This window comes from Carassius auratus, chromosome 1 (genome assembly GCF_003368295.1).
Source record: "Carassius auratus strain Wakin chromosome 1, ASM336829v1, whole genome shotgun sequence".
Classification (NCBI taxonomy): domain Eukaryota; kingdom Metazoa; phylum Chordata; class Actinopteri; order Cypriniformes; family Cyprinidae; genus Carassius; species Carassius auratus.
Genome location: NC_039243.1, coordinates 3,134,043 through 3,161,188, shown reverse-complemented (window position 1 = coordinate 3,161,188; position 27,146 = coordinate 3,134,043). Strand labels below are relative to the sequence as shown.

General features: G+C 36.0%; 4 protein-coding genes across 5 annotated transcripts; 3 read left to right on the top strand and 1 right to left on the bottom strand.

Annotated features, from left to right (window-relative positions):
- Positions 1–334: 334 nt before the first annotated feature.
- LOC113117680 (GTPase IMAP family member 8) lies at positions 335–3,044 on the top strand. The gene is made up of 2 exons (XM_026286570.1): positions 335–462; positions 1,651–3,044. The coding sequence occupies exons 1-2, from the start codon at positions 420–422 to the stop codon at positions 2,484–2,486; spliced, it is 879 nt and encodes a 292-aa protein (XP_026142355.1). The 5' UTR covers positions 335–419; the 3' UTR covers positions 2,487–3,044.
- Positions 3,045–7,787: 4,743 nt separating this feature from the next.
- LOC113117750 (GTPase IMAP family member 8-like) lies at positions 7,788–11,198 on the top strand. Of its 2 annotated transcripts, XM_026286763.1 has the most exons (4): positions 7,788–7,942; positions 9,566–9,602; positions 10,049–10,084; positions 10,154–11,198. In XM_026286763.1, the coding sequence occupies exons 2-4, from the start codon at positions 9,599–9,601 to the stop codon at positions 10,963–10,965; spliced, it is 852 nt and encodes a 283-aa protein (XP_026142548.1). In that variant the 5' UTR covers positions 7,788–7,942; positions 9,566–9,598; the 3' UTR covers positions 10,966–11,198. The 2 variants fall into 2 exon arrangements, with proteins under 2 accessions (XP_026142548.1, XP_026142476.1); XM_026286691.1 differs by lacking the exon at positions 9,566–9,602.
- Positions 11,199–12,244: 1,046 nt separating this feature from the next.
- On the top strand, positions 12,245–18,359 carry LOC113116338 (uncharacterized). The gene is made up of 12 exons (XM_026284479.1): positions 12,245–12,465; positions 12,654–12,820; positions 13,240–13,453; positions 13,887–13,957; positions 14,402–14,487; positions 14,735–14,938; positions 15,131–15,217; positions 15,449–15,708; positions 15,940–16,065; positions 16,212–16,352; positions 16,784–16,907; positions 17,601–18,359. The coding sequence occupies exons 1-12, from the start codon at positions 12,439–12,441 to the stop codon at positions 17,816–17,818; spliced, it is 1,725 nt and encodes a 574-aa protein (XP_026140264.1). The 5' UTR covers positions 12,245–12,438; the 3' UTR covers positions 17,819–18,359.
- A 259-nt stretch (positions 18,360–18,618) lies between these two features.
- Positions 18,619–24,846, bottom strand: LOC113117026 (uncharacterized). Its single transcript, XM_026285423.1, has 7 exons — positions 24,626–24,846; positions 22,400–23,070; positions 22,105–22,150; positions 21,355–21,446; positions 20,495–20,605; positions 19,940–20,213; positions 18,619–19,532 (listed from the first exon to the last, which is right to left on the bottom strand). The coding sequence occupies exons 1-7, from the start codon at positions 24,650–24,652 to the stop codon at positions 19,317–19,319; spliced, it is 1,437 nt and encodes a 478-aa protein (XP_026141208.1). The 5' UTR covers positions 24,653–24,846; the 3' UTR covers positions 18,619–19,316.
- Positions 24,847–27,146: the final 2,300 nt, after the last annotated feature.

Here is a 27,146-nt window from a genome sequence, read left to right as displayed (position 1 = left end):
TGTTAGCCGGAATGCAATGTAAGTCGCTTTGGATAAAAGCCTCTACTAAGCGCATTCATTTATTTTTAATTTGATTACTTTTTAGTAACAGAGTAATCTAATGTGTTATAATTTTATATATATATATATATATATATATATATATATATATATATATATATATATATATATATATATATATATATATATGTGATTTATCATCTAGAGATTGTAAAAAGGATGTATCACACACACTGTTGAGTCAAGTGCCAGTGGATTAGAGACGGGTTTAAGAAGTTTTCACAGTTGCTCCAGTGATGTCAGCTTTTGTTGCACTGCCCACAGCGTCAGAGTCCACTCAGTTTCGTTTCCTAAGAAGAGAAACACACACACACACACACACACACACACACAGAGAGAGACTGTACAGAGGGAAAAGCATGGAGGAGAAATCAAACAGAACATTTGCAAGTAATCAGCCAGGTCAGTCAAAAGTTATATACCCTAATTAAAATTAAATGCCAAAACGAAGCATGTTTGTTTTTTGAAAGGAATAAAATTAAAAGGACAGGCCATGACAGCAAGAAGGCTTAGACTACCCTTAAATGTATTTTATCCTGGTTTATTTATTTTATTATTATTTATCTTAATTATTGTGCCTATAGCCTCCTATCACGTCACCTGGAGACATATTTCAGGTGTTTCATTTGAAGGTATTTAGAAGTGTTTGTCCTTTATATTATCTTGTGCATATAACTTGTGACAGAAGTTAACACAGAATTAAGGCCTATAGTCCACTGCGCTACTTCCACTTTTCTCAAATGCTGTGGCGTAACACCACGCAACTCAAATTACTCAATAACTTCATTCACTAGAGACTGTGTTTAGAGCTTTTGCTTTTGCTTTTCAAAAATACATCAGTGTACCAGGACGCAGGTGCTGATGGGACGGGGTGCTAGATCACTAACGTGGAGTTGGGCAATCCAGGGCCACAGACTCTTTCATGACACTTGCATATACAAATTCAACCATCAGTCAATATACCTTACCTTTACGTTTTTGCTTTCCATCCTCAACCTAACCACAGGCTCTACTCTTCCCCACAACAGTAACACTACAAAACCAACATAACAGAAACATGTCCGTCAGGAGTAAAATGTACCAGTTTATAAAGTTCTACTTTGATTTGTCCAGCTGTAAACAGCCCTGGTGCATCAGGTTAAAATACACACCTGTGGTAGATATGTTACTGTAATTGTGTAGCTTTTTTGTGTGCTTCTACTTATTTCCAAGTAATTTTTTAAATCTGTAATTTTATTTTTACTTAAGTATATTTTGTTTGAAGCATTGTACTGCGCTACATTATAAAACGCATGAATTACTGAGTAAAAAAAAATAAAAAAATAAAATGTTCCCTGGAAACTACTACAGTAAATAATGAGCAGGAGAGCAAACTTTCACTAAAATCACAAGAAAGATGCAGATGGACAGACATGTTATGGTGCAGACCCAGCTGAAAATGAAACCCCATAGTATCCTGCTTAAGTAGAACTCAAAGGAAATGAACTGAACCCCATGGCAATATTTATGCTCTATTATGCAGTGTACAGCCGACTCTGTGTTTACAGTTTTGGGGGATGTAACGTGTTTGTCTGGTTATCTTATTTACAGTGTCAGATGTGAACATTATGCTGTTGGGCTCGACTGGAGCAGGAAAGAGTGCATCAGGAAACACCATCCTGAACAGAGCCAGAAACCCGTTTGAAGATGATTTTTCTCCTGAGGCTGTGACCAAAGTCTGTCAGTCAGCACAAACCGAAGTGGATGGGCAAACAATAAATGTGATCGACACTGTTGGACTCTCTGATACATCAGTGAATATCAAAGCTGCTCAAACTGAAATAGAGAAGATAATTACATGTCATGGTATTGATGTGTTTCTGCTGGTAATCAGATTGGGTGAGACGTTCACAAAGAATGACCGTAAAGTTTTGAAATGGGTCTTGAATAATTTTGGAACGAAGGTCCTAAAACACACAATAGCGCTCTTTACTAACGTAGACCAGTTGCATGTGCCAGTAGAGAAATATGTGAATAAAAGTAAAACATTGCGGTCAGTTGTTGATCTGTGTTCAGGAGGATTTCATGTTTTTAACAACAAAAAAGAAGACAAATTCCAAGTCACTGAGCTTCTGAAAGAAATAAATAAACTGAGGGTTCAGAACAGTTACAGGAGGTACACTGAGCAGGACTATAAGGAGACTCAGGAAGCACTACTACATAGTAAATATGTTATTGGAGCAGCTTTAGGAGGAGGAGCTGGAGCAGCTCTAGGAGGATTAGCAGCAGGAGCAGCAGCAGCAGTGGCATCTACGCTGGGATCAGCTGCACCATCTGCAGGGCAAGCTGCATTCATAGGAGCAATACTAGGTGCAGATCTGCTAGCAGTAGCAGCTTTTGCTGCAGTGTATTTATTTGAAAGACAAAAAACCCAAAGATATAAGTAACATTTTATACTCTCAGAAAAAAATCGACATTTGATATATATATATATATATATATAATAGTGGCAATCATTGAGGTCTAGGCACCATTAGACTCGCCCCTTCTATATCCACCTTTAAATCTCTTTTAAACACATATCTGTTTTGTTTGGTTTACAAATAATTAATAGTCTTTGCTTAGTCTGTTATGGGATTATACTTCTTTTTTTTTCTTTCTTTTCTTATGTTGTTATTGTATGTGATTTTTATAGGAATGTTCATCTTGAATTTTCACTGAAAGTTTGGATTCGATCAACATGTGTGGACTCTTTGAATTTAGATCAGTTGTGTGCCATAGGATGTCACAGGACAATGCCAAAAAATGAATTTGAAGAAATAAAGTGCAGCTCAAAACCTTACCTATGTGAAGTATTTATCGTAGGGACCTTTTCATTGTTAATCTATTTCTAATATGTGTGTTGCCTTATAACATTTTAAATGGCTGAAATTATGTATTGTGTTTAATCTCTAATGTGAACTGTTTTGTAAAACTGAAATTAAAGCCAAGTGAAGTTTAATTAATAAATCATGTATTATGTTTGTAGAAATTTTCATATGATACTAAAATTCAGAAATACTACACAGAACAAACTGTTGTATTACTTAAGACAGCATGTTAGAAAAAGTAAGTAAATGGAATCATGCTGAGGGTTTTCTGAGAATCTGTTCTCAGATTACATATGTTTGAAGATTTGAAATGGCTGTTTAATTATTCATACCACAACAGTCAGTTTATTGACTTTATAAAAATGCTAAATAATGTGTATTATCTTTAAAAAAATAAAATAATAAAAATGTCTCTTCATTTTAAATTGACAGCATTATTTAACCCCTTTCTAGGCACCTCCTTTTTTGGCATGGAGACAGAAATTACATACCCAAAATAAAAAGGTTTCTGCTCATGAGTCTTTCTGACTAGATACATATTCAACATATGTTCACAAAGCTGACACTTTAAAGTTTACTGTTCAGGAATCAGAATCACTCAGACTGTTATGATAATAGAGATATATAAGCTCAAACATTAAAACAAAAATATAAATATTAAAAACATATTTTTTAAATGTATTTAAAAATGTGTTGATGTAAGATATGAGTTTAGAAATAGAGTGTAGCTAAAGCCACAAGTCTTTCAAAACTTCATTAGAAATTTCATAATCTAATCTGTAAAACTGCAAATTTTATGAAATATTTTCTAAGGCCATGTCATGTGTGTTTTTTAGATAAGGCTAATCAGATTGATTTATGGCCCTTGTCATCTCTGTGAGATCTCACATGTAAACTCTTCTGTGTATTTTGTGTGTGTTTGGCTGTGAAAACTGCCCGATTCATGATTGTATTGTTCTCACCAAACGAGTCTTTCACACCTCCGCCAGGTATGACACATTATCCGCATTATTCTTTTATCATTATTCTTTTGTTTTTATTCCACCTTTATTAGCCTTGATTGTGGTTTATCAGGCTTTACAAAGCAACAAAGCAGCGATCTCACTTCAGTCTCTCTTTGCATTTAGCCCTTATTTTTTTTTAAAAGTCTTACTATAAAAATACAACAAAACATTTTCCTACGACCTTACGTGAATTATTGTGACAAAAATGCATTATGAAGAAGAAGAGCACCTGCTATTAATAGCATCGGAGCTAACATTAGCATCAAGCTACATCAGACAATTTATGAAATTATTAGTACACTTTTACTCAAAACTCACTTTAAACGCCGATCGAGTGTTTATAATAACTTCCTTTAGCGATCAGGGGTGGAATTTGGTCGTTTACTGTTGTAAAAATATGTTATTTGTAGCCTTTTTCATCGCTGCACAACTTAGCATTTCCGATGTACATTTTCGATTTTTTTTATAAAAACGCCCCAGATCTCAATAAATTATCATACCAAGCTTTACTATCGTAATCGCGGGTTTATTATTCAGATATTTCGTGTGTACAGAGGTGTTTCAGTGTTGTTTTGGCCAGATAACTACCAGGAAGTGTGCAGGAAGCATGTGACACGATGTGGCGGTGTCCATATATGACACTCTAAGATTGACACTGGCAAGGCCCAATCAGAGTCTGAGCCACACACAGAATGAGCTGTGACCACTGCGCACACACACAGATCGCTGGGAGAGGCTGTTTATCATCAGATCGCGTAAATCCGTGGAAAATGAATAGAAATGACGATTCTGTCTGAAGAAATATGAAGTAAACATCTGTAAATATATCCATATATCTCCGCAGATATCCATCTTTTGTCTATAAATCCTTATTGACGCTGTTCAGTGAGTCTATGTGAACACAAATAAACCGCTGCTGACGTGACTGAATATGTGTGAGTGGTGAATTTCTATTCAAAATATGGCATAATACGGATTTATTATTTTGCACTCCTGACATAAATCACTAAATATCTGTCACTGCAACAATGTTGTATCAAAATATTGGTCAAATATCGAAGCTAGAGTCTTTAAACTTTCAATTGATGCACAGTTTGTACAGATGAAGTAAGACCGTGATGTTTAATGTGCTGTGAAAGTGAAACAATAATAAACTGGGGCCGTCTGCGATGTTTGCACGTAAAGGGGTTAATCATGTCTGCTTACTTATAAACTGTGTTTTATTGGGGTCTGTGAAAGATAACATTCAACATATTTCAATGTACAATAATTATGTAAAACTGTGGCTGGAAGTCAGTTGTTTATTGTAAAATCAAGAAAATACAGCCAAACCAAATCTGACTTTAAAAATTTAAGGCTCAAGACAAGAGCCCAATTAAACCAAACACTGATCACTATAACGGTGACATAAAATGGTCTTTGTTGATTCTGCATGTTAACATCAGGTCTCCTCAATTATGGTCAATCATCACTCAATTAATCACTTAATTATCTCATTAACTTTAAGTCAGCTTCAGTGTTAATTTAACACTCCTATTTTAACGCTTTAGCAACGGCGAATGGCACGATGGATTGTGTTCACCGACAATGTTTTCTGGAGTATTCCTGAGCAGAGGTGGGTAATCCAGGGGCCAAAGAGTAAAAATCCTGCCATATTTTTGTTCCACCCATAAAGTCAGCAGTTTATTTCACCAGAGGAGGAAACAAGTCATTCCTTCCAAGTCACAAACTAGTCTTGAGTCAAATCCCAAGTCCTCAAAGAGTTAAAGTTAATGAGATAATTAAGTGACTAATTAAATGATGATTGTGCACTAGTGATGAACACCTGCTGTTATTGAGAACTACAGAGGATCAGATGTTGATGTTTTATTGGTTAAAATGATGCCACCATCATGGAGATCAGTGTTTGGTTTAGTTGTTTTCTTGACCCTTGACTTATTGTGTCAGGTCTCTCTTTATAGTTCCTCATGTATTGCTGAGGAGAAAAGAGATCTGTGATATATGAAGAACTTATAGTCACAATGAGCTGGTTTACTTATATCTCAGATAATGTTTTTTCATATGTTTAGGTTTTGAATAATCCCAGTGAAACTACAGCATACACACACAACAAACATTGTTCTAATATTTATTGCAGAGAATGAATTCTAAATTTGTGTAACACATACAGAAATCTGAACTCCAGCGCTTGCTTTTTTTTTAGACACACACAGATATCAAGAACCAGCATATGAATCTATACAACTGTGACAATCAACAAAATGATTAATGTTGCAATACATGAAAGACTCCCATAATGCACTGCAGTATGAATAAATATTTTCACCACTGTTGAGGATCATATGATAAATAGGCATGGCTAAATGCCTAATCCCAAACGGTGTTTTTATTTTTCCTTATTATTGAAGCATTATGGTGGCATTTACGTAATGAGATTTCTCTCTTATTTGTGAAAGTGACCCAAATTCAGAATTCATACTCCACATTTAACCCATCAAAAGTGCACACACACAGCAGTGAAGAGACAGCAGTCCCCCCTAACCACTTTTTTTTTTTATTTAAAAGTATAATAAACAAAATGTAAATCAAAATCACACAAGCATAAGTTACATGCTAGATCAAGATTTGTATCAGCATTGCACAAATGTTTGCAGCAAAACAACAACACATTTGTTTTGAATCTAATTTATAGAAGCTGCTTAAAGGCTCAAGAACTCAACTGAAGCAAATACTCACCACAATTATGGTGGCACAGTTTTTTTTTTTCTTCCAGTTGATTTCATCCAAGGCTGTGGTTAAAGTCAGTTGTAGTTCTTGTGTTTCTCTTTTCTTCAGTGATGTTGATTGTTTATAGCAGGTGTTCATCACTAATACACAATCTTCATTTAATTAGTCACTTAATTATCTCATTAACTTTAACTCTTTGAGGACTTGGGATTTGACTCAAGACGTGTTAGTGACTTGGAAGGAATGACTTGGTTCCTCCTCTGATGAAATCAGCTGCTGAGTTCATGGGTGGAACAAAAATATGGCAGGACTTTTACTCTTTGGCCCCTGGATTACCCACCTCTGTTCCTGAGCCCATGTTGTGATTTCCATTACAGTAGTAGACTAGAGTATGTGATGCAGTGTCTTCTAAGGGTCTGAAGATCACGGGCATCCAGTATGGTTTTCCGGCCCTGACCATTACGCACAGAGATTGTTCCAGATTCTCTGAATATTTGGATGATATTATTTTCTGTAGATGATGATAACTTCAAACTCTTTGCAATTATGCTCTGATAAACTCCTTTCTGATATTGCTCCACTATTTTTCGCTGCAGCATTTGGGGAATTGGTGATCCTCTGCCCATCTTGACTTCTGAGGGACACTGCCACTCTGAGAGGCTCTTTTTATACCCAATCATGTTGCCAATTGACCTAATAAGTTGCAAATTGGTCCTCCAGCTGTTCCTTATATGTACATTAAACCTTTCTCATTAAACCTAGCTCTTATTGCTACCTGTCTTTTTTTTTTTTTTTTTTTGTGTAGCTCTCATGAAATCCAAAATGAGCCAATATTTTGCAAGACATTTCAAAATGTCTCACTTTTAATATGTGTTATGTTATCTATATTCTAAAGTGAATAAAATATAAATTAATGAGATTTGTAAATTATTCCATTCCTGTTTACTCACAAATTGTACAGTGTCCCAACTTTTTGGGAATCAGGTTATATATATATATATATATATATTTCATTAAATTAATTAGAAAAGTTGCAATTTTAAAGATATTAGAAAGTCCTGGAGATGAGATATTAAATGAAGATATTAAAGTCATGAAGCAAATGTAAAAACACGGAACACAATTTTTTTTTCTCACGTTATTTGCATATGAGGACATGCTTGTTTATTTCAGTTTCCATATCAGGTGAGCAGGAGGTTAAATGTGTTTCTATTCTTTACAGACTGATACACATCCTCTTTTCTCCACAGAGCTACACAACACATTCAGAAGAGAATTTACACAATCATCCCACCATATCAAGTAAGTTTTTAAAATGTTTCCTTCTGATGTGTTCAAGTGTGCCTGTACTGAAGTGCATGCTCACCAGTTAACTGTCAATTTGAAAGCTTTTTTTAGATGAATGCTTTACAAATTATTTTGTTCATTAAAAATGATTTAGCCTACCTTATCTTGAAATAAAGTTATAGAGACAAAAGCCTTACTGATTTTTATTCATTATTATTATTATTATTATTATTATTATTTTGTTATATAATCAAAATATTATATTCTTATTTGAAAAAAAAAGGAATTTCTATGGCAAATATGATAAAAAAAAACAACAACCAAAAACTGCATTCATTATATGCTGATCAAAACATTTACCATGAGTGGCACGATGATGATTATAATTATTTTATTTACATGTATTACCATTAAATCGAACTGTAATTAAATGACTATCACAAGTAACATTCAAAAGTAGCCTCTAATAAATTGAGTCAAACAAATCTTTGTGTTTTTAACTGTTTAAACAAAAGTTTAGTTGGTATCCTCTGGGTGACAGTGAGAAATGTAGTCAGGCTAGTTTCTCTGATAAACAGTCCTCGAGTCACTTTAAGATCCTGAGAGATAAATATCACTCGTCTGACCGGAATTACTGTAAATAAGGGTATGTTTAAACCACAACGGCATACTGAAAGCAAAAAAAGTTGTTCCTTTGCATTCTTGAATAGTTTCACAGCCCACATACATCAGTGTTGTCAAAACAATCCCTGTTTACATGGATACACAAACAATGACTAAAAATGTATTTTTATGCATTGTCCAAATTATGACACACTGGTATAGTGCAAACAGTTTTACCATTAACTGCATGTTGTTATTCTTTTCATTATTTCTCAGCAGTGATTAATGAACCAGAAGTCTCACACATTATCAGAAAACAGCTTAATTCCGCATTGAAAAATAAGGTGGATAGACTGAACACAAAATGTCACCATTTTCACAAATTTGCGTTTTCGTAGTTTACACAGAGGCAAAATTATATCGTTCTCAAATACTTGCATTTTGAAAGTTTGCATGTTTAGGCTCCGAAAATGCAACTGTCATGTAAATGAACGACCAAATATGTCATGCCTGTTTTTTTAAGTTGAAAACTGTTTTGTGTAAACGGCCCCTAGAAGATTAAAGTCATACAAACTATTTTCTGATGACATATGTGTTGATGGTTTTGTGGAGTTCTTGCTTGCTCATGAATGTTTGAGCAGGCTGCAATCCACTGGTGTCACGCTCAATCCACAGATCTGGAGAGTTTAGTTCTAGCCTTAATTAAACACACCTGAATCATCTAATCAAGGTTTTAAGCATTAATGCTTGCCAATATAACTGATCCTTTATAAGGAATACATGAACATTGCAGCAGGGTAGAAACTAAACAGGACTGTCCATTCAAATATTACTGAGACTGATTGAGCTGTAATTTAGCTTTTCTTCTAAAGATATGTATAAAATACAGTGCTTTGTTGTTTAAAGAAAGGTGAAACAGTGAGCAGGCTTAACATAAAGAGCTACACTGAAAAATTAGGAAGCCACTTTTTATTATCTTTTCTTTTCCTCATTCTCTGATTAAAACTTATTATCAACACAAGTTTTTTTGTTCAGTTTCAGGTGAATTGTCAACATTTTCATTTATAAATGAGTAAGTATGGAATACTTGGTCAGAGATCAGATTTAGTCCGATGTTTTAGGAAGGAATGGCCGTAATAATTTACTCATAATTAGCCAATAGTTTTCAAACGCTGTTTTATCACATCATTTATTTCATTGCCATGTGTAAATTCAGTTCCCACTGAGTTCACAAATGTCTCTGTCAATACCCCAGATGTAGTTTGTCTTTGATTAACCAATCAGAATGAGGCATCTCATACATGTTTGTTGAGAGACTGCTGTTTTGCTTCTGTGACCAGTTTGAAGAGGACAGCCAACATATTAATTTGGATTTTTTGAATGTATGTCAGCCCATGCACTTATTTGAACTGCTCATGTGTACTAAACCACATTTATGGACCCATTTATTGTGATCTGGGTTAATTAGTAAATATTTCTCTATACTATTGAAAATTAACCTTTTAATTGAAATCACAGGCAACATGGAGAGCATCATCATGGAGCAACCTCAACGTAAGTACTGAATATTTAATGTTATCATCCATCAATCCATCCATCCATCTGTCTTATTTACCCCATCAGAAATTAATATGATACTGCTGGGCAGTACTGGAGCAGGAAAGAGTGCATCAGGAAACACCATCATAGGAGATGATAGAACACCATTTGAAGAAGATTTTTCTTCTGCATCTGTGACTAAAACATTTGACTCAGCACAAACAGTGGTGCATGGACAAACAATCACTGTGTTCGACACTGTAGGAATCTCCAATACATCAAAGAAGATTACAGATGTGCAAACTGACATAGAGAATATATTACAGAGTACACCGCATGGTTTTGATGTGTTTCTGCTGGTGATCAAACTGGGTCAGACATTCACAGAGGACAACTCTAAAGTTGGGCAGTGGATCAAAAATAATTTTGGAGCAAAGGCCTTACTACACACAGTGCTTTTTACTCATGGAGATCAGTTACATGTGTCAATAGACAGATATATCAAAAAATGTGAATCACTGAAGTCAGCAGTTCATCAGTGTTCAGGAGGTTCTCATGTTTTTAATAATAAAGATAAAGATAGAGCTCAAGCCAAGGAACTTCTGAAAGAGATAAACAAGCTGAGGCAAACTCCCGGATACAAAAGATACACTGCGCAGGACTATAAGGAGGCTCAGGATAAGATTAGACATAAAAAATACGGTATTAGTGCAGCAGTTGGAGGAGCGGGTGGTTTAGGAGGAGCTGTAGTAGGAGCAATAGCTGCTAAAGTAGGAGTAGTTGCATTAACTGCAGGAACGGCAGCAGCAATAGGAGCAACAGGAGGTGCAGCTCTGCTAGCAGTAGCAGCTGGTGCTGGTCTGCACTTATTTACAAGAAAATGTACCCTGAGATAATAAAGTGACTAAATGCATAGCTAAAATAAACTCTTGTAGATAACATCAGTAGAGCAAAACTACTGAAATGAGCACATTAATTGTCAAAATTGATCATTATCAATGATGCTTCTAATCATTGTGGGTTTGCAAGGAGATCATGTATGGAAATGGTGAAAGACTGGAATGAAGGTCAGTCGATGATCATGTCATGTTTGAAACAATATCAACATTAAATAAAACATATTCGACTTTGATTATGATTATGCAAAACTGTATGTTGACAGATTTACTAATTTAATTGCATTATATTTAATTATTTAATTGTGAATTGACTTATCCAGTACTTTTTCATTAGGAAAATCATGTGAATTCAAAGAAGGCTGTTGTTTCCCTCTGTAAGATTTTAATGTTGTAGCATATGTTCATATTAATCATGTGTAATACTAATAGTTCATTTTAAATAACTAGTAGGAATGTGATACACTGTAAAAAAAAAAAAAATGTAATTTTAACAGTCAAATAATGTAAAACTGCCACAGAAATAAATAAACATGTTAATTGGTTAATAGTAAGTAACCTTACTATATTCAGTTAAAAACTATAATAGATCTCACGTGACATTTCATGTCATTTTATGGTGAAATAATGTTAAATGTACAGATTTTGAAAGTACACTGTAAAAAGAAAACTTATTGTAGCATTTACTGTCAAATATGGTAACAATATGTATGTTTTACTGCACTCAATTTACATTTGTAAGACCTGAAATTGATATTTTTGTGCGGGGCACTTTTATGGAGCCAAAAGAGTCTCAATAAAGATAAATGCACACACTACATTCACATATGCACACATAGGATTCATACATGCACACACATGATTCACACATGCACACACATGATTCACAAATGCACACACATGATTCATAAATACAGACACAGGATACACAAATGCGCACAAAATTCACAAATGCACACACAAAATTTAAAAAGCACAGAAGATTCACAAATGCATAAAAAATTCAGAAATGCACACAAAATCCATAAATACACACACAATTCAGAAATGCAAACAACATTTACAAATGCACTCAAGATTCAGAAATTCACAGGACAAGATTCAGAAATGTATTTCTGATGCACACACAAATATATCGTGATTTACAAACTGCTTGCGTTCTGTGAACTTCACTGCATTTGTGTGTGAATTTTGAGACTCCTCTGACTCCGCTCGACACACAAATGCCTTTTTTTTAACAGGGAATGATCAGCAACCAATCAGATATCGCCCTGGTTTTAGCCAATCACAAGAACGCACCCCACGCGGGGGATTGTTTACTTCTAAGCCAATCACACGATTGCGTTCACACAGCGCGATGTGTGGCGTGAGCGCGGGCGCGGGCTAGCGCGGTGGATTTGTTCTGTCTGTCTCAAGCGCGAGCTAGTTCGCTGGAGTTCTTCTGTCTGTCTCTCGGTTGGTTGAGAACTCACCATGGCCTCTGGAAACGACAGGGGAGCGGTAAGTACAACTTAAAGTTGTTAAGCCAGAGATGTTGTTTAATTGTTAACGTCAACCGGTTTAAAGTTAATTGTGCAACTATCAACATAAGCTAGCGAGCTAGGCTAGCGTGTCTGCATGCTAATAGGGTCAGGCTAGTATCGTTCCATAAAGTTGAAATTCTTGTGAATTAAGTGACTTTTTGACAGGGTCTGTCGCCCCAAGCCGAGGTAGCAGCTCGGGCCTTTGTGCAGTTGTTGGCCCGGGAGCTGTCCTCGGCCCCAAACGCACCGAGAGAGAGTACAACAGTCAGGGCTGGGGGCAGTGCTGCTCCTCTACCGGTTAGCGATGCTAGGGTGAGACAGGCTATGAGAAGGTGATGCATTTAACTTATTGTTCTAAGTCTTTTTGGGGTCTGGGGGTTGGGGGGTGCTTAATTGGCATGTTAGCTTAATTTATATGAATGTTTTGGTGAAGAATGTTGCTAAAGCAGAAATTCACATAAAAATTGACTTGAAAAATTGATTTGATTGCTTAAGAAAAGATTATTCAGTCCACCAAAGTGTTTGGTACATAGATAAAGCTTATGTATTGTCTATTAAGTGACACATGTTCACTTTACTGACCGTGAGTAATATTATTCTGACACATTTGATATTGGTGTCTGGAACAGTAATGAATAGTGTTATTGTATTTTATACTTTTGAGACATTGTTTAAAGTATTGAAAAGTAGGTAAACGTTATAAAAATAAAATCTGGTTTCCCTGCAAATCAATTTGTCTTTCCCACACCAGGCAGTTCCCTAGTATGTTTAATACTGATCAGCCAAGAGGAAAACGGCGATTCTCGACCCCTGCCCCTTGCATTGTAAAAAGGACAGACTTCCATATCTATGTCCTTTCGGAACCCAGTCAGTTCACACCAAAGGGCTCAGAAGAGCTAGAACTTGCCCATGCTGGCCTTGGGAAGAGGATGTTAAGCATACCAGACCACTTGAAACATGATGAGGTAATTATTGTATATAATATTGTAGAATGGGTAATGATTAAAAATGTTAATCATTTGCTATATATATATATATATATATATATATATATATATATATATATATATATATATATATATATATATATATATATATATATATAATATATGTGTGTGTGTGTGTGTGTGTGTGTGTGTGTATGTATGTATGTATGTGTATATATATATATATATATATATATATATATATATCTCTCTTTTGTTTTTTGTTTTTTTTTAGATTGTAGCCCTTGGGCATATCTCAAACTGAATTTTTTTTTTTTTTGTAAAAAATTTATCATAGCATATTTCCTGTCGCTAGTGAATATAAAATGTCTGTTAGATGCAGAAAACATGACGCTATTCTTATAATAATTTCATGCATGAAAAGTATTGCCTTTTTTGTTTTTTTTTGTAGGTCTGCCCAATCTGTCTTGCATCGTACCCAGCTGATTTTCTCCCAATTCATGCAAGCACATGTGGTGACAGGTAGGACGTTCATGTCTGATAGATTCAGGTAACCGATAGTCAGACATGATCAGAATGTAATGACATGTTCTAAGTATGAGGAAGGACATGTGTAAAGAGTGTCATTTCATGAGCGTATTACGATAAGAATGATCAGCGGGACACCTTTCTGCATAAAGCAAGGGGGGGGGGTCAAGACGTGGTGGCATGACGTTGGGGCATGACGTGTTGAAGTGTTTCTGGAGCTACTGCTTTACCAAATTTTTTTATTCATATTAATACTGTAGCACCTTTTAACTAACCTAGTTTTGTAAATTAACTCCATGTCTTAATTTTAATATAAACATTTGGCACCACTGACCAACTAGATGGTAAATGATTAAAGTAATCACCACTTATGATTTGGCTGTTTCCCATTCTTCCAAGCATTGTTTTTTTATTATAGTTTATTTGGTCTGTTCTAAGAATGAACTGTGCTGGACCTAGTGTAGCAGCCAGTCCCCCAAGGGGAGAAGAATTGCCAGGACCCTCAGTTCCACAATTGTCAGCAGGTAATTTATACACTTTCTGCTATAGTGTTGCATTGTTGAAAATAATGTTGTCAAAATAACTTTTGTCAAGTGATTTAATAAAGGAATATTGATATCAAATTCCTCCTCATGACATATTAGATTAAACTGCGGGGATTTCAAAATGTCACTGCTGAAACAAATTTATTCTTGCTTTGGAAATAAGTTAATATTAGTATATAATTTAGAAGGCCCTTTGCATCAACAACTTTTCTGTGGTAAATTACAGCTTCAACCTGGCCCACTGAAGTCGACCCCCAAAAAGCATGCGAGTTGTACAGAGAAGATTTACTGAACCGTTACTCTGAAAGTCCACGCCTCTCTCTGTCACTCAACATGTTTGATGAAGAAGAAGAACAGGACAGTGCATTCATCTCATTCTATAAGCAGAATAATGTAGACTGGGCAGCTCCATTCAAGTGCAAGCTGAGAGGTATTAATAAAGCGTGCAACTTTTTCCATTATAGGTAGTTATTCACTGAATTGATTTGAGTACATGTCCCTTAACCCACCTTTATTTGTCGTTGTAGAAACTCAGAAAATTTTAGCACAATAGCCATGCTCCGTTTTCTTGACATAATCTGGTCGATTATCCTTTTCATCTCAAATAATATTTTCCCCCAAGGAGATGCAGCAGTGGGTGATGGTGTCAACAGACATGTTTTGTCAATGGCCATGCAGAAATTGAAAACTGGATTCAGAATAAATTTAGGTTTGTATATTGTGTGTGTGTGTGTGTGTGTCCGTTTTCTTTTTTAATTGCAGTACTTTTTATAGCCTATTTATTGGACACTGTCATCAAATGAGGGAATTGTATTGACTTGTAAACTCTACTTATAACTTAATCTAAATGAACCTCCAAAGATTCATTTGGGTCTAACTGTGATCAATCATGTTTTTAAACATAATGCTCAGTTACTTGGCCTTTTTCTTTTTTAATAAGGCTCTGCTGCTCCTACAACCCTTTTTGAGGGGGAAAAAGAACATCGGGTTCCCTCTGCAGCTGCTGTCCTGCGGGAAAGCAACCTATTTGAGATGGCAGGTCGTATGATTGGGCATTCTTTCCTGCATGGTGGGTCCAGCTTCTCTGGACTCAGTTTGCCTGTGGTGACCCTATTGACTGGTGAGAGCATCGACACTGCAGCATCAGCTCTGACACTGGAAGACTGTCCTGATATTGACCATCGTGAAACAATTGGTTTGGTGAGTAACTTGGTTACACATTGCACATTTGTACGAATTAAATTTTTGATCATGTCAAACGTGTCTGTGCCAAGACATTTTATAATCCATGATTTCCAAAGCTTTTGGTGTCTATTTACTCCAAATGTTAGTTATATTTATTGTACCTTTTTGCATTTTTGTGGATTGCCTGGTGACAACTTTTCATGTAATTAAATTATTTTACCTTTTGTGAATGTGTACATGCTTTAGCTGAAGAATGCTGAACTTACTGCAGAAGAAAACACCAAAGTGACTGAGCTTTGCCTGTCCTGGGATCTTCCATTTCCAACCTCCACCAATCATGTCTGGCTGTTCCAGGAATTGCTTTCACATGCAGTAATTATTTTTATAAATTAACTTGTTAGTATTTATATTGGAGGTTGGCCGTGTAACTCATGTTACATCTGTGCCTACGGTCTCTTTCCTATAAAATAGTGCCTTTGTGTAAATGTTACCCTCTGTCCTGTCAAATCTGTCTGCAGGTACTTCATAGTGTTAAACAGCCAATTAAACAAATACGGAAAGGCCTTAAACAAACAGGAATCTGGCCACTTCTTTCAGATAGGCCAGATGTCCACCCCTTAATTTTCCCAAGGGAGTCAAGTGAGGAGCTTAACCCACAGGTAAACATGATTCACACTACACAATATTTAGCCAGATTTGCTGCTCGGAGACTGTCAGGCTGTGATTGCGAGTAAATCAGTGATCGATCAGAGGTCGCCAGTCGTTATGTGTGAACTACTCAACTCATCAAAACGGTGCCCCCACCGTTTTCTACAGAAATATCTGTAGAAGTTGGCCGACTCGACATCCAGCCAATTTAGCCATTTATGATTTTATTTTTGCAAAGACTGTGTGTAGTTTTGTTTGGTGTCACAGGGTTGTGTACATCTAAAATGAATGGTTTATTTTAGTCATATGTTAAAGTTGTTACTAATGTGACACAAATTGATTGTTCATTCATACAAAGATCACTACAATTTTGAGATCACTTTGCAACATTAAATAAAAGTTTCAATCCTGACATGAAATGTTTATATTTTATCCCTTGTAGACCTTGATCCAGAGCATTTCCTGGCCACAACCCAATGTTGACAGCGATGAGGATGAGGACGACACTGTTCCATTGGAGAAAATCAGTCTTGTCACTGGATTTTTGAGAAAATTCATAGAGGAAGGTAATACTGTAAATGGTTTTTATTTCCTTATTTTCCATTCTCTTAATTCACATATAATTGTTTCCTCCTAACAATCCCAGTTGCTACAATAATAAAGTGGTTCTTCATATTTACCACATTTTATGTACATTTGTGTTTCATTTCATCTCAGTGTGAGCTGGTTTACTGTTTTATTGTCAAATGGTCATGTTTCTCTCCCTCCTCCTTTCGGTCCTCTGCTGTGTGCTTTACAACAGCACAGGGAAAGGAGAAGACATAAATGTGAATGTTTGACAGAAACAGTAAAGCCCAGCTCAAACTGAGATTAAATGAAACGCAAATGCACATACAATTGCTAAATTAAACTTCATAATTTGTTTACATTCCACAGTATTTAAAGCAGCATTTAAAGTAATCTTTTTGACATTCTAAACTAGGAGAGGAAAAGAGACTACAGGGATTTTACTTTTGTAAAGTTTGTACTGTTTAAGTTCAGCACTGTGATATTTTGAAGTTTAGCACATTGTCTGTCATCTGTTTTAAAGCCTGTCTAAACAGCAAGCATTTCTTATGTGTTATCTTTACTTGAGTATCTAAGAGTGCCATAACTGGATTTGTTGAAAAGATTAGAATCGTTACTTCATATTTTATTTGAAAGCTCTACTCCAATGTAAAGTTTTGAGGAGTCACAAGTACAATTTTTTTCTTCCATAGCGTCACCAGATGTGCTGCGTGACCTGATGAAGTTTTGGGTGGGGTGGGAACTGCCAACAAGAAAACTCAATGTTGAAGTTGTGACCTCAACTTATCCAGTGGCTCACACCTGCTTCTTCAAGTTGAAGCTCCCCAGCCACTACCAGACCTATAAGATTTTTCACCAGGACTTGATGATGGCCCTCAGTTCTGTAAGTTCTGGCTTTGGACTTGTGTAGGTGCAAATGTCACCAACTTCTTGCACTCAGTCTCTCTTTTGAAATTGAATTACTTAAGAGTAATTCCTGCAAATTTATGCATCATTTAACGTTTAGTTTGATTATTCTTCTTGATTGTCAGGCACCACATTCACCTGTCAATAAATACTTTAGTTGGTTTGGTGATTGTCTGTAGCCTTTTTTTTTTTGCACTAGTTCATTGATTTTCATATTCTTAATCTAGTTGCTAGTGTACTTTTTTGATGTCATCTGCATTGCAATGAGCTTGGATAATAGAAAGATCATCTCTTTGAGAGCTGTGGCAGCTTTTTAGGCCTCTAGTTCATTGAGCTCAGAGTTCCATAGACATCTAGTTGTATTTATTGAACAGTTTATACAGCTAGTATGTTTAATACATACAGAAGTTTAGGAAGATACCAGTTTCTCCAATGTTACTGTTGCCCTTTTACAGTAATGTTCTAAATTACTAATGTTCTAACAATGTTGGTTTTGTAAAGCCGATCTGTCTAAACTTGTTACCCCTTTACAGTGATGTGTTGTAAATACGACTGTACTACTACATTTGATAAATTTACACAAGACTTCCCAGAATTTTGTGTTCCCTTGAATAACATTAAAGGTGTTAAACAAGCATTTTCATGGTCTTTTTTTTTATGTAGCACAATTGCCCTGGTTTATGTAGCCATTTGAAATGGCCTCACTCAATACTGGACCAATTCCAAAAAAAAAATTACCACGGTTACAGGGACAAGGTTTAAAATATAAAAAAAAATTATTTAAAGCAATAAATCTGTTCTTTATTAAAATGTCTTATTTACAAATAGCATGCAAAGCGCAAGTGAAAAAACCTTTCATACTATTAAGTCAACACTCCATGAATGTAACCCAGCAATAAACAAGACCCAAAGGACCTGGTGACAACATTCCAATTCCATGCCCCAATTGTATCAGGGCTGTTTTGGCAGCACGAGGGGGACCAAAATAATATATGGAAGGTTGGTTTTGATGTTGTTGCTGAAAGTTATCTATTAGACAAATTCCAATAATCATTTGTCTTAAAAGGCATTTCCTATGGAATTTTCTGCTGACTGGGCTGCAACTGTTAAGTTCTGGAAATCCTTTGCAATGTCCTCCATGGACCATAGTCTTTGTGGACCATGTTCTTTCCCAGGATGCAGCACCAAATGTGACTTAGCTTTCAGTCATCCTAGCTAAGGATGAGGCTTGCTCTTCCAAAACATCCAATGGTCATTGAAGAGAGGAAACTAGGGGTGGATTTTTTTTATTTTTTTCAAAATGCCCAGACACAAATTTCTCATTTATAAAATTCATACTAACTTACTGTAATTTGTAGTGTCAATTAGTATAGAGGATCCTTGGCTCCTAGCATATGGCACAATCAAAATATAATTTGAAATGTTCTGAAGTAGTTTCTGTTAAGTATTTGGTCAAAGTCACAGGAAGCCACTGGAAAGTGACAAGATAGCCACAAGCTCTTTTATCTTGCCTCAATTAAGTTCTCAACGTATTGGACAGTGTTGAGGTATACATCCACCCCGAAACAGTCCGATTGCTGCAATGGATCCATGTTTTCTCGCAGTGCTGTCATTTCCAGATCCAGAAGAGGACTGTCCAGTTCAGGGATATTGACCCCGGAATGAGGCTCATTTGTGTAGCCACTCTCCTCCCATTGAATCTCTGGGATGGGTATTCCCTGACAAAGACGTGCGTGTAAAGAAATTAGGCATATTAAATGTTATTGAACAAATTTACACTTGTACACTGTGCCCATATCACTACTTATTACAAAACAGACATTTCAGACAATATAGAAAATTTTATTTTATTTTATTTTATGTAAATAAATGAATCATAGATCGTGTTAAAATGTGAAGGTAATTACATATTCAAGACCAAGAAAAAGACCTGGGACCCGTTTCAGAAAGCAGGTTTAGTGAAAACGGAGTATGTTCAGCCTGAGACTAGTGGAAACTCAGTCTGTTAAGCCTGCTTTCTGAAACAGGGCTCAGATTCTTGTCACTTCACTAGAGGTACACACAAACAATCATATTCTTAAATTTTTAATTGATATAGGATCAACATTACTAATGCATTATTTACCTCAGAATCAGGATCTGTAACAGGGTTAAGGGCCTGGCCCACCTGCCACAACTGATTTGGTGTCAGGTTCTGCTCAGTCCTGATGGGATGGTTGTCCCATGCATCACTGAAGACATCTAGGCTTGCCTGAATGCGCGGTAGGAAAACATAGTGGCAGCAGAATATGTGTAGGACGTTGCTGATGTCAAGTAGGTGTTCATCCTCAAGAGAGTGCAGGATATTGTAATACACTCCTGTAACACTCATGAACAAATCACGCCAGAGGCGCTCAATCCTGTGTAAAAAAAAACATTTTTCATATCGTGTCCTTTGAATAGCTTAACTTTTCCCCAGCCATTGAATAAATGGCCATGTTTGAAATTGATTATTGTATACATTTTAATAGAAATCAACTGACATGGGAGTTAATTCTATAAATTAAATTCTAAGATTTTTTATGTTTGCGTTGGGCCAGTAGATTTTTATTGGTGAGGATATTATCTGTTCTTACAATTGCTTATGGTAGGCATCTTAATAAATACTACCTTTAGGCTTCCAAAATTAAGTTTAACTCACCGCTGATTGTGTACGCTTTTCCCCGCAATGAAGCTGTTAATGTCAGTTCCACGAACTGAGAACATTAATTCCGCTATCCCCACATTTTCTCCTCCGTGATCTCCTCTCACTCTGAAAATAAAACATGAATTTTAGATCTCATCAAGGACACAATTATGCAGAAGTACCAACAAATAATACATGAATCTTTTAAATTTCCCTGCATTTCTGCATAATATTGTAATAAAATATGTTCTGACAGGTCTGTGTACTGTACAATAGTACAATTGATCTGTAGGTGATCACAACGTATAATGAGAAATACAAGTCACTTCAGTTGTTTTTCTTTCCTAAACCGGTAAACAAGCCAGAATACTGGGCCCCATTTCAGAAAGCAGGCTTAAAAAAACTGAGCCTGATATGTGAAACTCAAGAGTTGACTGAACAAATTCTGATCAGCTGTTCTGGAACTCCAAGTATGTTTGTGTATATAACTAAGTAAGTATGTGTGAGGTTACAGCATACTATAGTTGATTCATGTTAGAGACAACAATTGAAAAGTAGACCATGCCATGTGAAAGAGCAAGACCATTGTGAATTCTGTTTTATCATCTTTAACAATTGTACATAGATGTGCTAATGAACTTATACAAGTTTCAGATGCAATTTAGTGACCTGGAGGGGTTTGTGATGCTGTTTATCTCCACTTATAGGTTCAAGCATGTGTTCAGACTATGCTACTTTGAACCAACTGCAAAGCACTACTATATCTGCAATAATAAGTTTGAGTGTTTTTTTGTTTTTAATATAAAGGAGCCATTTGAGGAAAGCATCAAATTTACACAATTACAATAATAATTAAAATTAAATAACATCACTACCTCAGAGGAAACCCATGCTCATTCACAGCTTCATTGAAGAATGCCAGGTGGGTATCAGATCGGTTGTTGTCTGCTACCTTAAGGTACATCATCTACACATACAGGAACAAATAGAATAATACATCAATACTGTCAAGAATTTATTTTCCCCTGTAAAATAAGTCAGCTGACAAAGTTCTGAAGGGGTAAAAACAATGTCTAAATGACAGGTGGAACAGTAAGAACTATTAAATCATTCAATTTAAAAATTTCAAATTGCGTCCTGGGGTTAAAATGCATGTTACTTGGCAGGGTTGCCTTGATAAAATGTGCATTTTAGGGGCTAAATATCACGTTATTGGGATTGGGGTCGCTTCAACCTGCAGACAAGAAAAACAACTGCAGACTCCTGCTATTTTTAAATCGATTTTGTGTAGATTGTCAGTGAATTACGGCTCTGTGTAGTAAAGTCCAACCATTGTTGCCAAGTCTGCGGTCCGCGTTTTTTTTTTTTTTTACAGTCCTAAAACAAACAATCTTTAAAATTTTCAAAGATTAGTTTCTCCACTTGTTTTCACATTTCAAAAATACATACATAATTCATGTCACAAATTATCCGAACGGTCTGAAATATATTTGTTTCTAAGGAACACCATCTGTTTGTACAGAAAATAAACTGAAACGTATGAGAAGAAAACATCTTCCATGTTTAAAATAGGGTATATCAGTAACATTTTGCCGTTCGTTGTCCTTGACAGGTAAAATTCTTACCTTTCTTGAATAGCCATCTATTCCCCCAAAGATAACAAAGTTGTACCTAGGTTAAAATAAATCAGACAAGTAGTAAGTCCAAAACACACTACATAACATCTCCAACAGCCTATGTCTTACAATACAATATCTCTGGGAATGTAAGCGGAATAAAATCAGTTCGTGGCACTCTAATTCAAAGAAGTTCACTTCACTGTGATCTATTACTCTGGTTGATGTGATACAATATACACAATGCCAGATACACAACTAGAAACAAAAATGAACTACACAGATAGATAGTGTGCAGACATACCTGATGAGCTTGTGATTGGTGTCAATGTGCACCATGTACTTTGGGTAGGGAACCGTGTACGTCCTCCTCGCCACACATCTCAGACGAGTCATCCTGGAAAGCACACCTACACTGTCCACGCGATGCATGGATGCATACACTCTGTCCCATTGCACTCTGTGTCCCTGTGCAAGTAAAGCACCTTTGACTACTCTGCATCCAGCATCTGGCATTGTGCTCTTAATTCCTCTGATCAATGAGTCCAATTCATCATCACTGGTGCCACTGTATGAGGCAGATATATAAAGATTATTTTCAGCCATTCGCCTAAAAAGCGTAGCTCTTGACACACCGAGGAGTCTAGCGATGCATTTTGATGGCAGTCCAAGTTCTAGAAGATGCGTGAGGGTCTCTACTGACGTCGTCAATCGTGGACGCCCACGAAAGCCCTTCTGCAAATCCAGTGTTATAAATGTCTGCTCATTCTCAATCTCCTGTTGGATAACAGTACTTAAATTTGTAAGTGCAGACAGTAATTCTTCTCCTACATTTACTGCGTCATCCAGAGCACTTAATAAAACTAAATTCTGATGGCAAACAAAATGTAACCCTTCCATGTCAAGAGGCTGCCTCTCCAAGATGTGTAGCAGTCGGTCATGCAATCTCTGAAGGATTTCACGCTTCAGTGATTCCTAAGGGATAGAGAGAAATAGACATTTAATTTTATTCACTTGCTGTCTGTAAACTTTTTCTGAACTTTCCCCTTAAATGCAACATCAGAAGCTGTGAATTGGGAGGCCAACTTCAGCTTCATCTTATGCCGGTGTAGCAGTCGATTCTGTTCCCCTCAGAATGTCTGTTGCCCTTTATGCAAACATACTACAATTCTTGCGTAGTTGCCTAGTTACTATACGTACGATCAGAACGTGTACGAAGTGCGACTGGATGTACGGCAAGTCAAATAGTACAAAATACCATCCTAAATCCTAAACTTGAAAATAGTTTTATTTCCTTTTTTTTTTCAATTTAAAAATTTTAATGTCATGCTTGAGGCTTTGTTTATTCTGTTTTATATTGTCGTATACTTAATAATTTATGCTCATTTAGGTTTACTTTTTTATTTTATGCTTTGCTGTTGTTGTATTTATGTATGCACTGAAAGCTTAAAAAATAATATTTAGTAGTCTTTTGAACCATTTATCAACATCCACCCCCATTCGAGGCCAGTAGAAGCTGAAATGGCAAGCTTTCTTTTTTCTAATTCTAAAATAAAAATTGGCTGGCCTCTTTTTTGTCCTGCAGCCACTTTTCTTCTAAACTTTACATTGTTTCTGAGGAGATGTGATCAAGTTTGCCATCTATTGAAATCGCTTTATTTTTAAAATCTAAACAAATAACCTGCAATGAGGTTCTAAAGGCACAATTGAAGGAATAAACCCAATTTAAACTGAAATTATTGTCTTACGTTTACATTTATTCATTTTGCAGACGCTTTTATCCAAAGCGACTTACAATTTGCTAGTTGCTTTAAGTCAGTTAAGTATAGTGTCCTGACTAGAATATTATTACTTTTGTTCTATATGGAAACGTCAGCACGGATAGATTACACTAATTTGCAATTGAAAAAGTTTAACTGCAAAAACTCGGACATAAGACAAAAATAATGGAACAACTGCGAGATGAATAAAAAAAAATAAAACATAAACGGCAGTGTGACAATCATTTTACTATGTTGCAGTGTAACAAGAAATTTGTCCCTTTTTGCTTTCCTTACATCCAGGTGTGTTTGGTGTATTTGCATGCGGCAGTGTTGCCAAATCCGCAGAATTTATTCTACTTTGGGGAAATGTTTGATTAACTATTTGGTTGGGTTTATTACACGGATCTTGCAACCCGATGGGAAACAGACATTCCGAGGGGAACAGAATCGACTGCTACACCGGTTTTACATAAGTTAACGTAACAACGCAAGATTGGGGTCGACGACAGCTCCCGGGCAATAACTGCACAAAAGCCCGAGCTGCTACCTCGGCTTGGGGCGACAGACCCTGTCAAACAGTCACTTAATTCACAAGAATTTCAACTTTATGGAACGATACTAGCCTGACCCTATTAGCATGCAGACACGCTAGCCTAGCTCACTAGCTTATGTTGATAGTTGCACAATTAACTTTAAACCGGTTGACATCAACAATTAAACAACATCTCTGGCTTAACAAATGGCTTAACACTTTAAGTTGTACTTACCGCTCCCCTGTCGTTTCCAGAGGCCATGGTGAGTTCTCAACCAACCGAGAGACAGACAGAAGAACTCCAGCGAACTAGCTCGCGCTTGAGACAGACAGAACAAATCCACCGCGCTAGCCCGCGCCCGCGCTCACGCCACACATCGCGCTGTGTGAACGCAATCGTGTGATTGGCTTAGAAGTAAACAATCCCCCGCGTGGGGTGCGTTCTTGTGATTGGCTAAAACCAGGGCGATATCTGATTGGTTGCTGATCATTCCCTGTTAAAAAAAAGGCATTTGTGTGTCGAGCGGAGTCAGAGGAGTCTCAAAATTCACACACAAATGCAGTGAAGTTCACAGAACGCAAGCAGTTTGTAAATCACGATATATTTGTGTGTGCATCAGAAATACATTTCTGAATCTTGTCCTGTGAATTTCTGAATCTTGAGTGCATTTGTAAATGTTGTTTGCATTTCTGAATTGTGTGTGTATTTATGGATTTTGTGTGCATTTCTGAATTTTTTATGCATTTGTGAATCTTCTGTGCTTTTTAAATTTTGTGTGTGCATTTGTGAATTTTGTGCGCATTTGTGTATCCTGTGTCTGTATTTATGAATCATGTGTGTGCATTTGTGAATCATGTGTGTGCATGTGTGAATCATGTGTGTGCATGTATGAATCCTATGTGTGCATATGTGAATGTAGTGTGTGCATTTATCTTTATTGAGACTCTTTTGGCTCCATACACTTTTGCCATACAAATAATAGTGTGTTGAGTATGTAGTTGCACAATATACATTTCCTGAAACTGTTACTAGTTTTTATTCGTTAGTAGTATAGACACTTTTAGTTTCTTTTTCATATCCTAGAGATAGACAAGAACGGAGATCCTAAATGACTGAAACAATCAGCAAAACAAAAAGAGTCAGTCAGCGTATTAATTAATTTATTAACTATTAGTATTCAGTGGTCATATTTACAAATGTTCTGATTTATAACTGTTCTATACATTCACAATTGGCATGCATTTTTATTATAGATCAGTTTTAACAGAATCATGCTGCTGTCATCTTTACATCAAAGATTTGAGAGAAATGTGTAAAGTTTATCTCTCTCTGTCTCACTCAGGAACATTCTTGAAAGATTAGGATGCTCATTATAGTAGCACCGCTAAAGTGAACTAAAGTGAACCCAGTCTTTACAAGAAAGGTCCTTCATCAAGAAAAAAAAATAGCCAAGTGTGCTTGAGATGGTCACTATGAGAAAGTAATTTTTTAACCTACACAGCAAAATCCCCAGTGTTAATTTAACACTCTGTATCACCATTATAGTGTTCAGTGTTTGATTTAGCTGGAATCTTGGCTTGTAACCTTTTTACTTTTAAAGTTTATTTGTCAAACCAAGAGCAAAAATCATCGCGTGTTGATGATTATGTTTTAATGTAATCGTTGTTTGACATGAATCACTGAACTCAATTACAGTCTTTTCTCAAAGTAAAACTTCCATTATTGATTGTCACAGCTTTGATTCCACAATGAAAAAATCTGTATTTTCTATACATTTTGTAGGTATCTCTTTCAAGTGAATCTGATTTTTTTTTTTATTAAAGAATTTTAATTTTAGGCACACACAGATAACAATAATCAGCGTATGAATCTCAACAATGGTGACAAACAGCATATTCAGATAAACAGACCAACTCCGAACATCACAAAACTAGATACAAAATGAACATAAAAACAGCAAAAATAAAATATAGTTAGAATAAAAAGTAAAAAAAAACAGTTCAGCTCATAATTTATTCATGCCGCAATGCATGATGGGAGCCATGGATGAGTTTTTATTGGCTACAACATGCTTTTTTGATGGTCCTGATGTCTGTGTGTCCAAACAAAAGATTACTTTTTTACGTAGTACTAACTATTAAAAACAGGTCATATTATGTCAGAAATGCTGAGTATCTTCCTTTTCTTTTTCACTTAATTTATGTATGCAGTAAAGAAACCTAAACTCAGGCATTCAGGTCACTCTATAACAAATAGCTCAAACCACAATCAATGGCACACATGATTGCCTTTGCTGCGGTCTGTCTGTGTGATAGAATTCAGTCACCACAGCCACAAAATCTAAAGATAATAACTGAAGGGTCAAGATCCCAACTAAAGCAAACATTGACCACTATAATGGTGACACACAAATTGTGATTTTTCTCGTTTGGTGATTCTGCTTGTTAACAACAGGTGTCTTCAATAATGGTCAATCATAACTTAATTAACTTCTTAATTATCTCATTAACTTCAACTCTGCTTCAGTGTTACTTTTAACACTGCTTTAGTGTTTATATGAGTCCACACTCAGAGTGTTAAATTAACACTGGGGATTTTGCTGTGTATGATCACGTGATTCAGGATTTGTTTTGAAAACGGTGGTAAATTACTTGAAAGCTTTGAATTGGGATAAAACCTCTTTAAACAAAATGGGAAATGTTTCTAGTTCTACTTTCTGTGCTCAACATAATATGATCATGCTTGGTGATTTCAG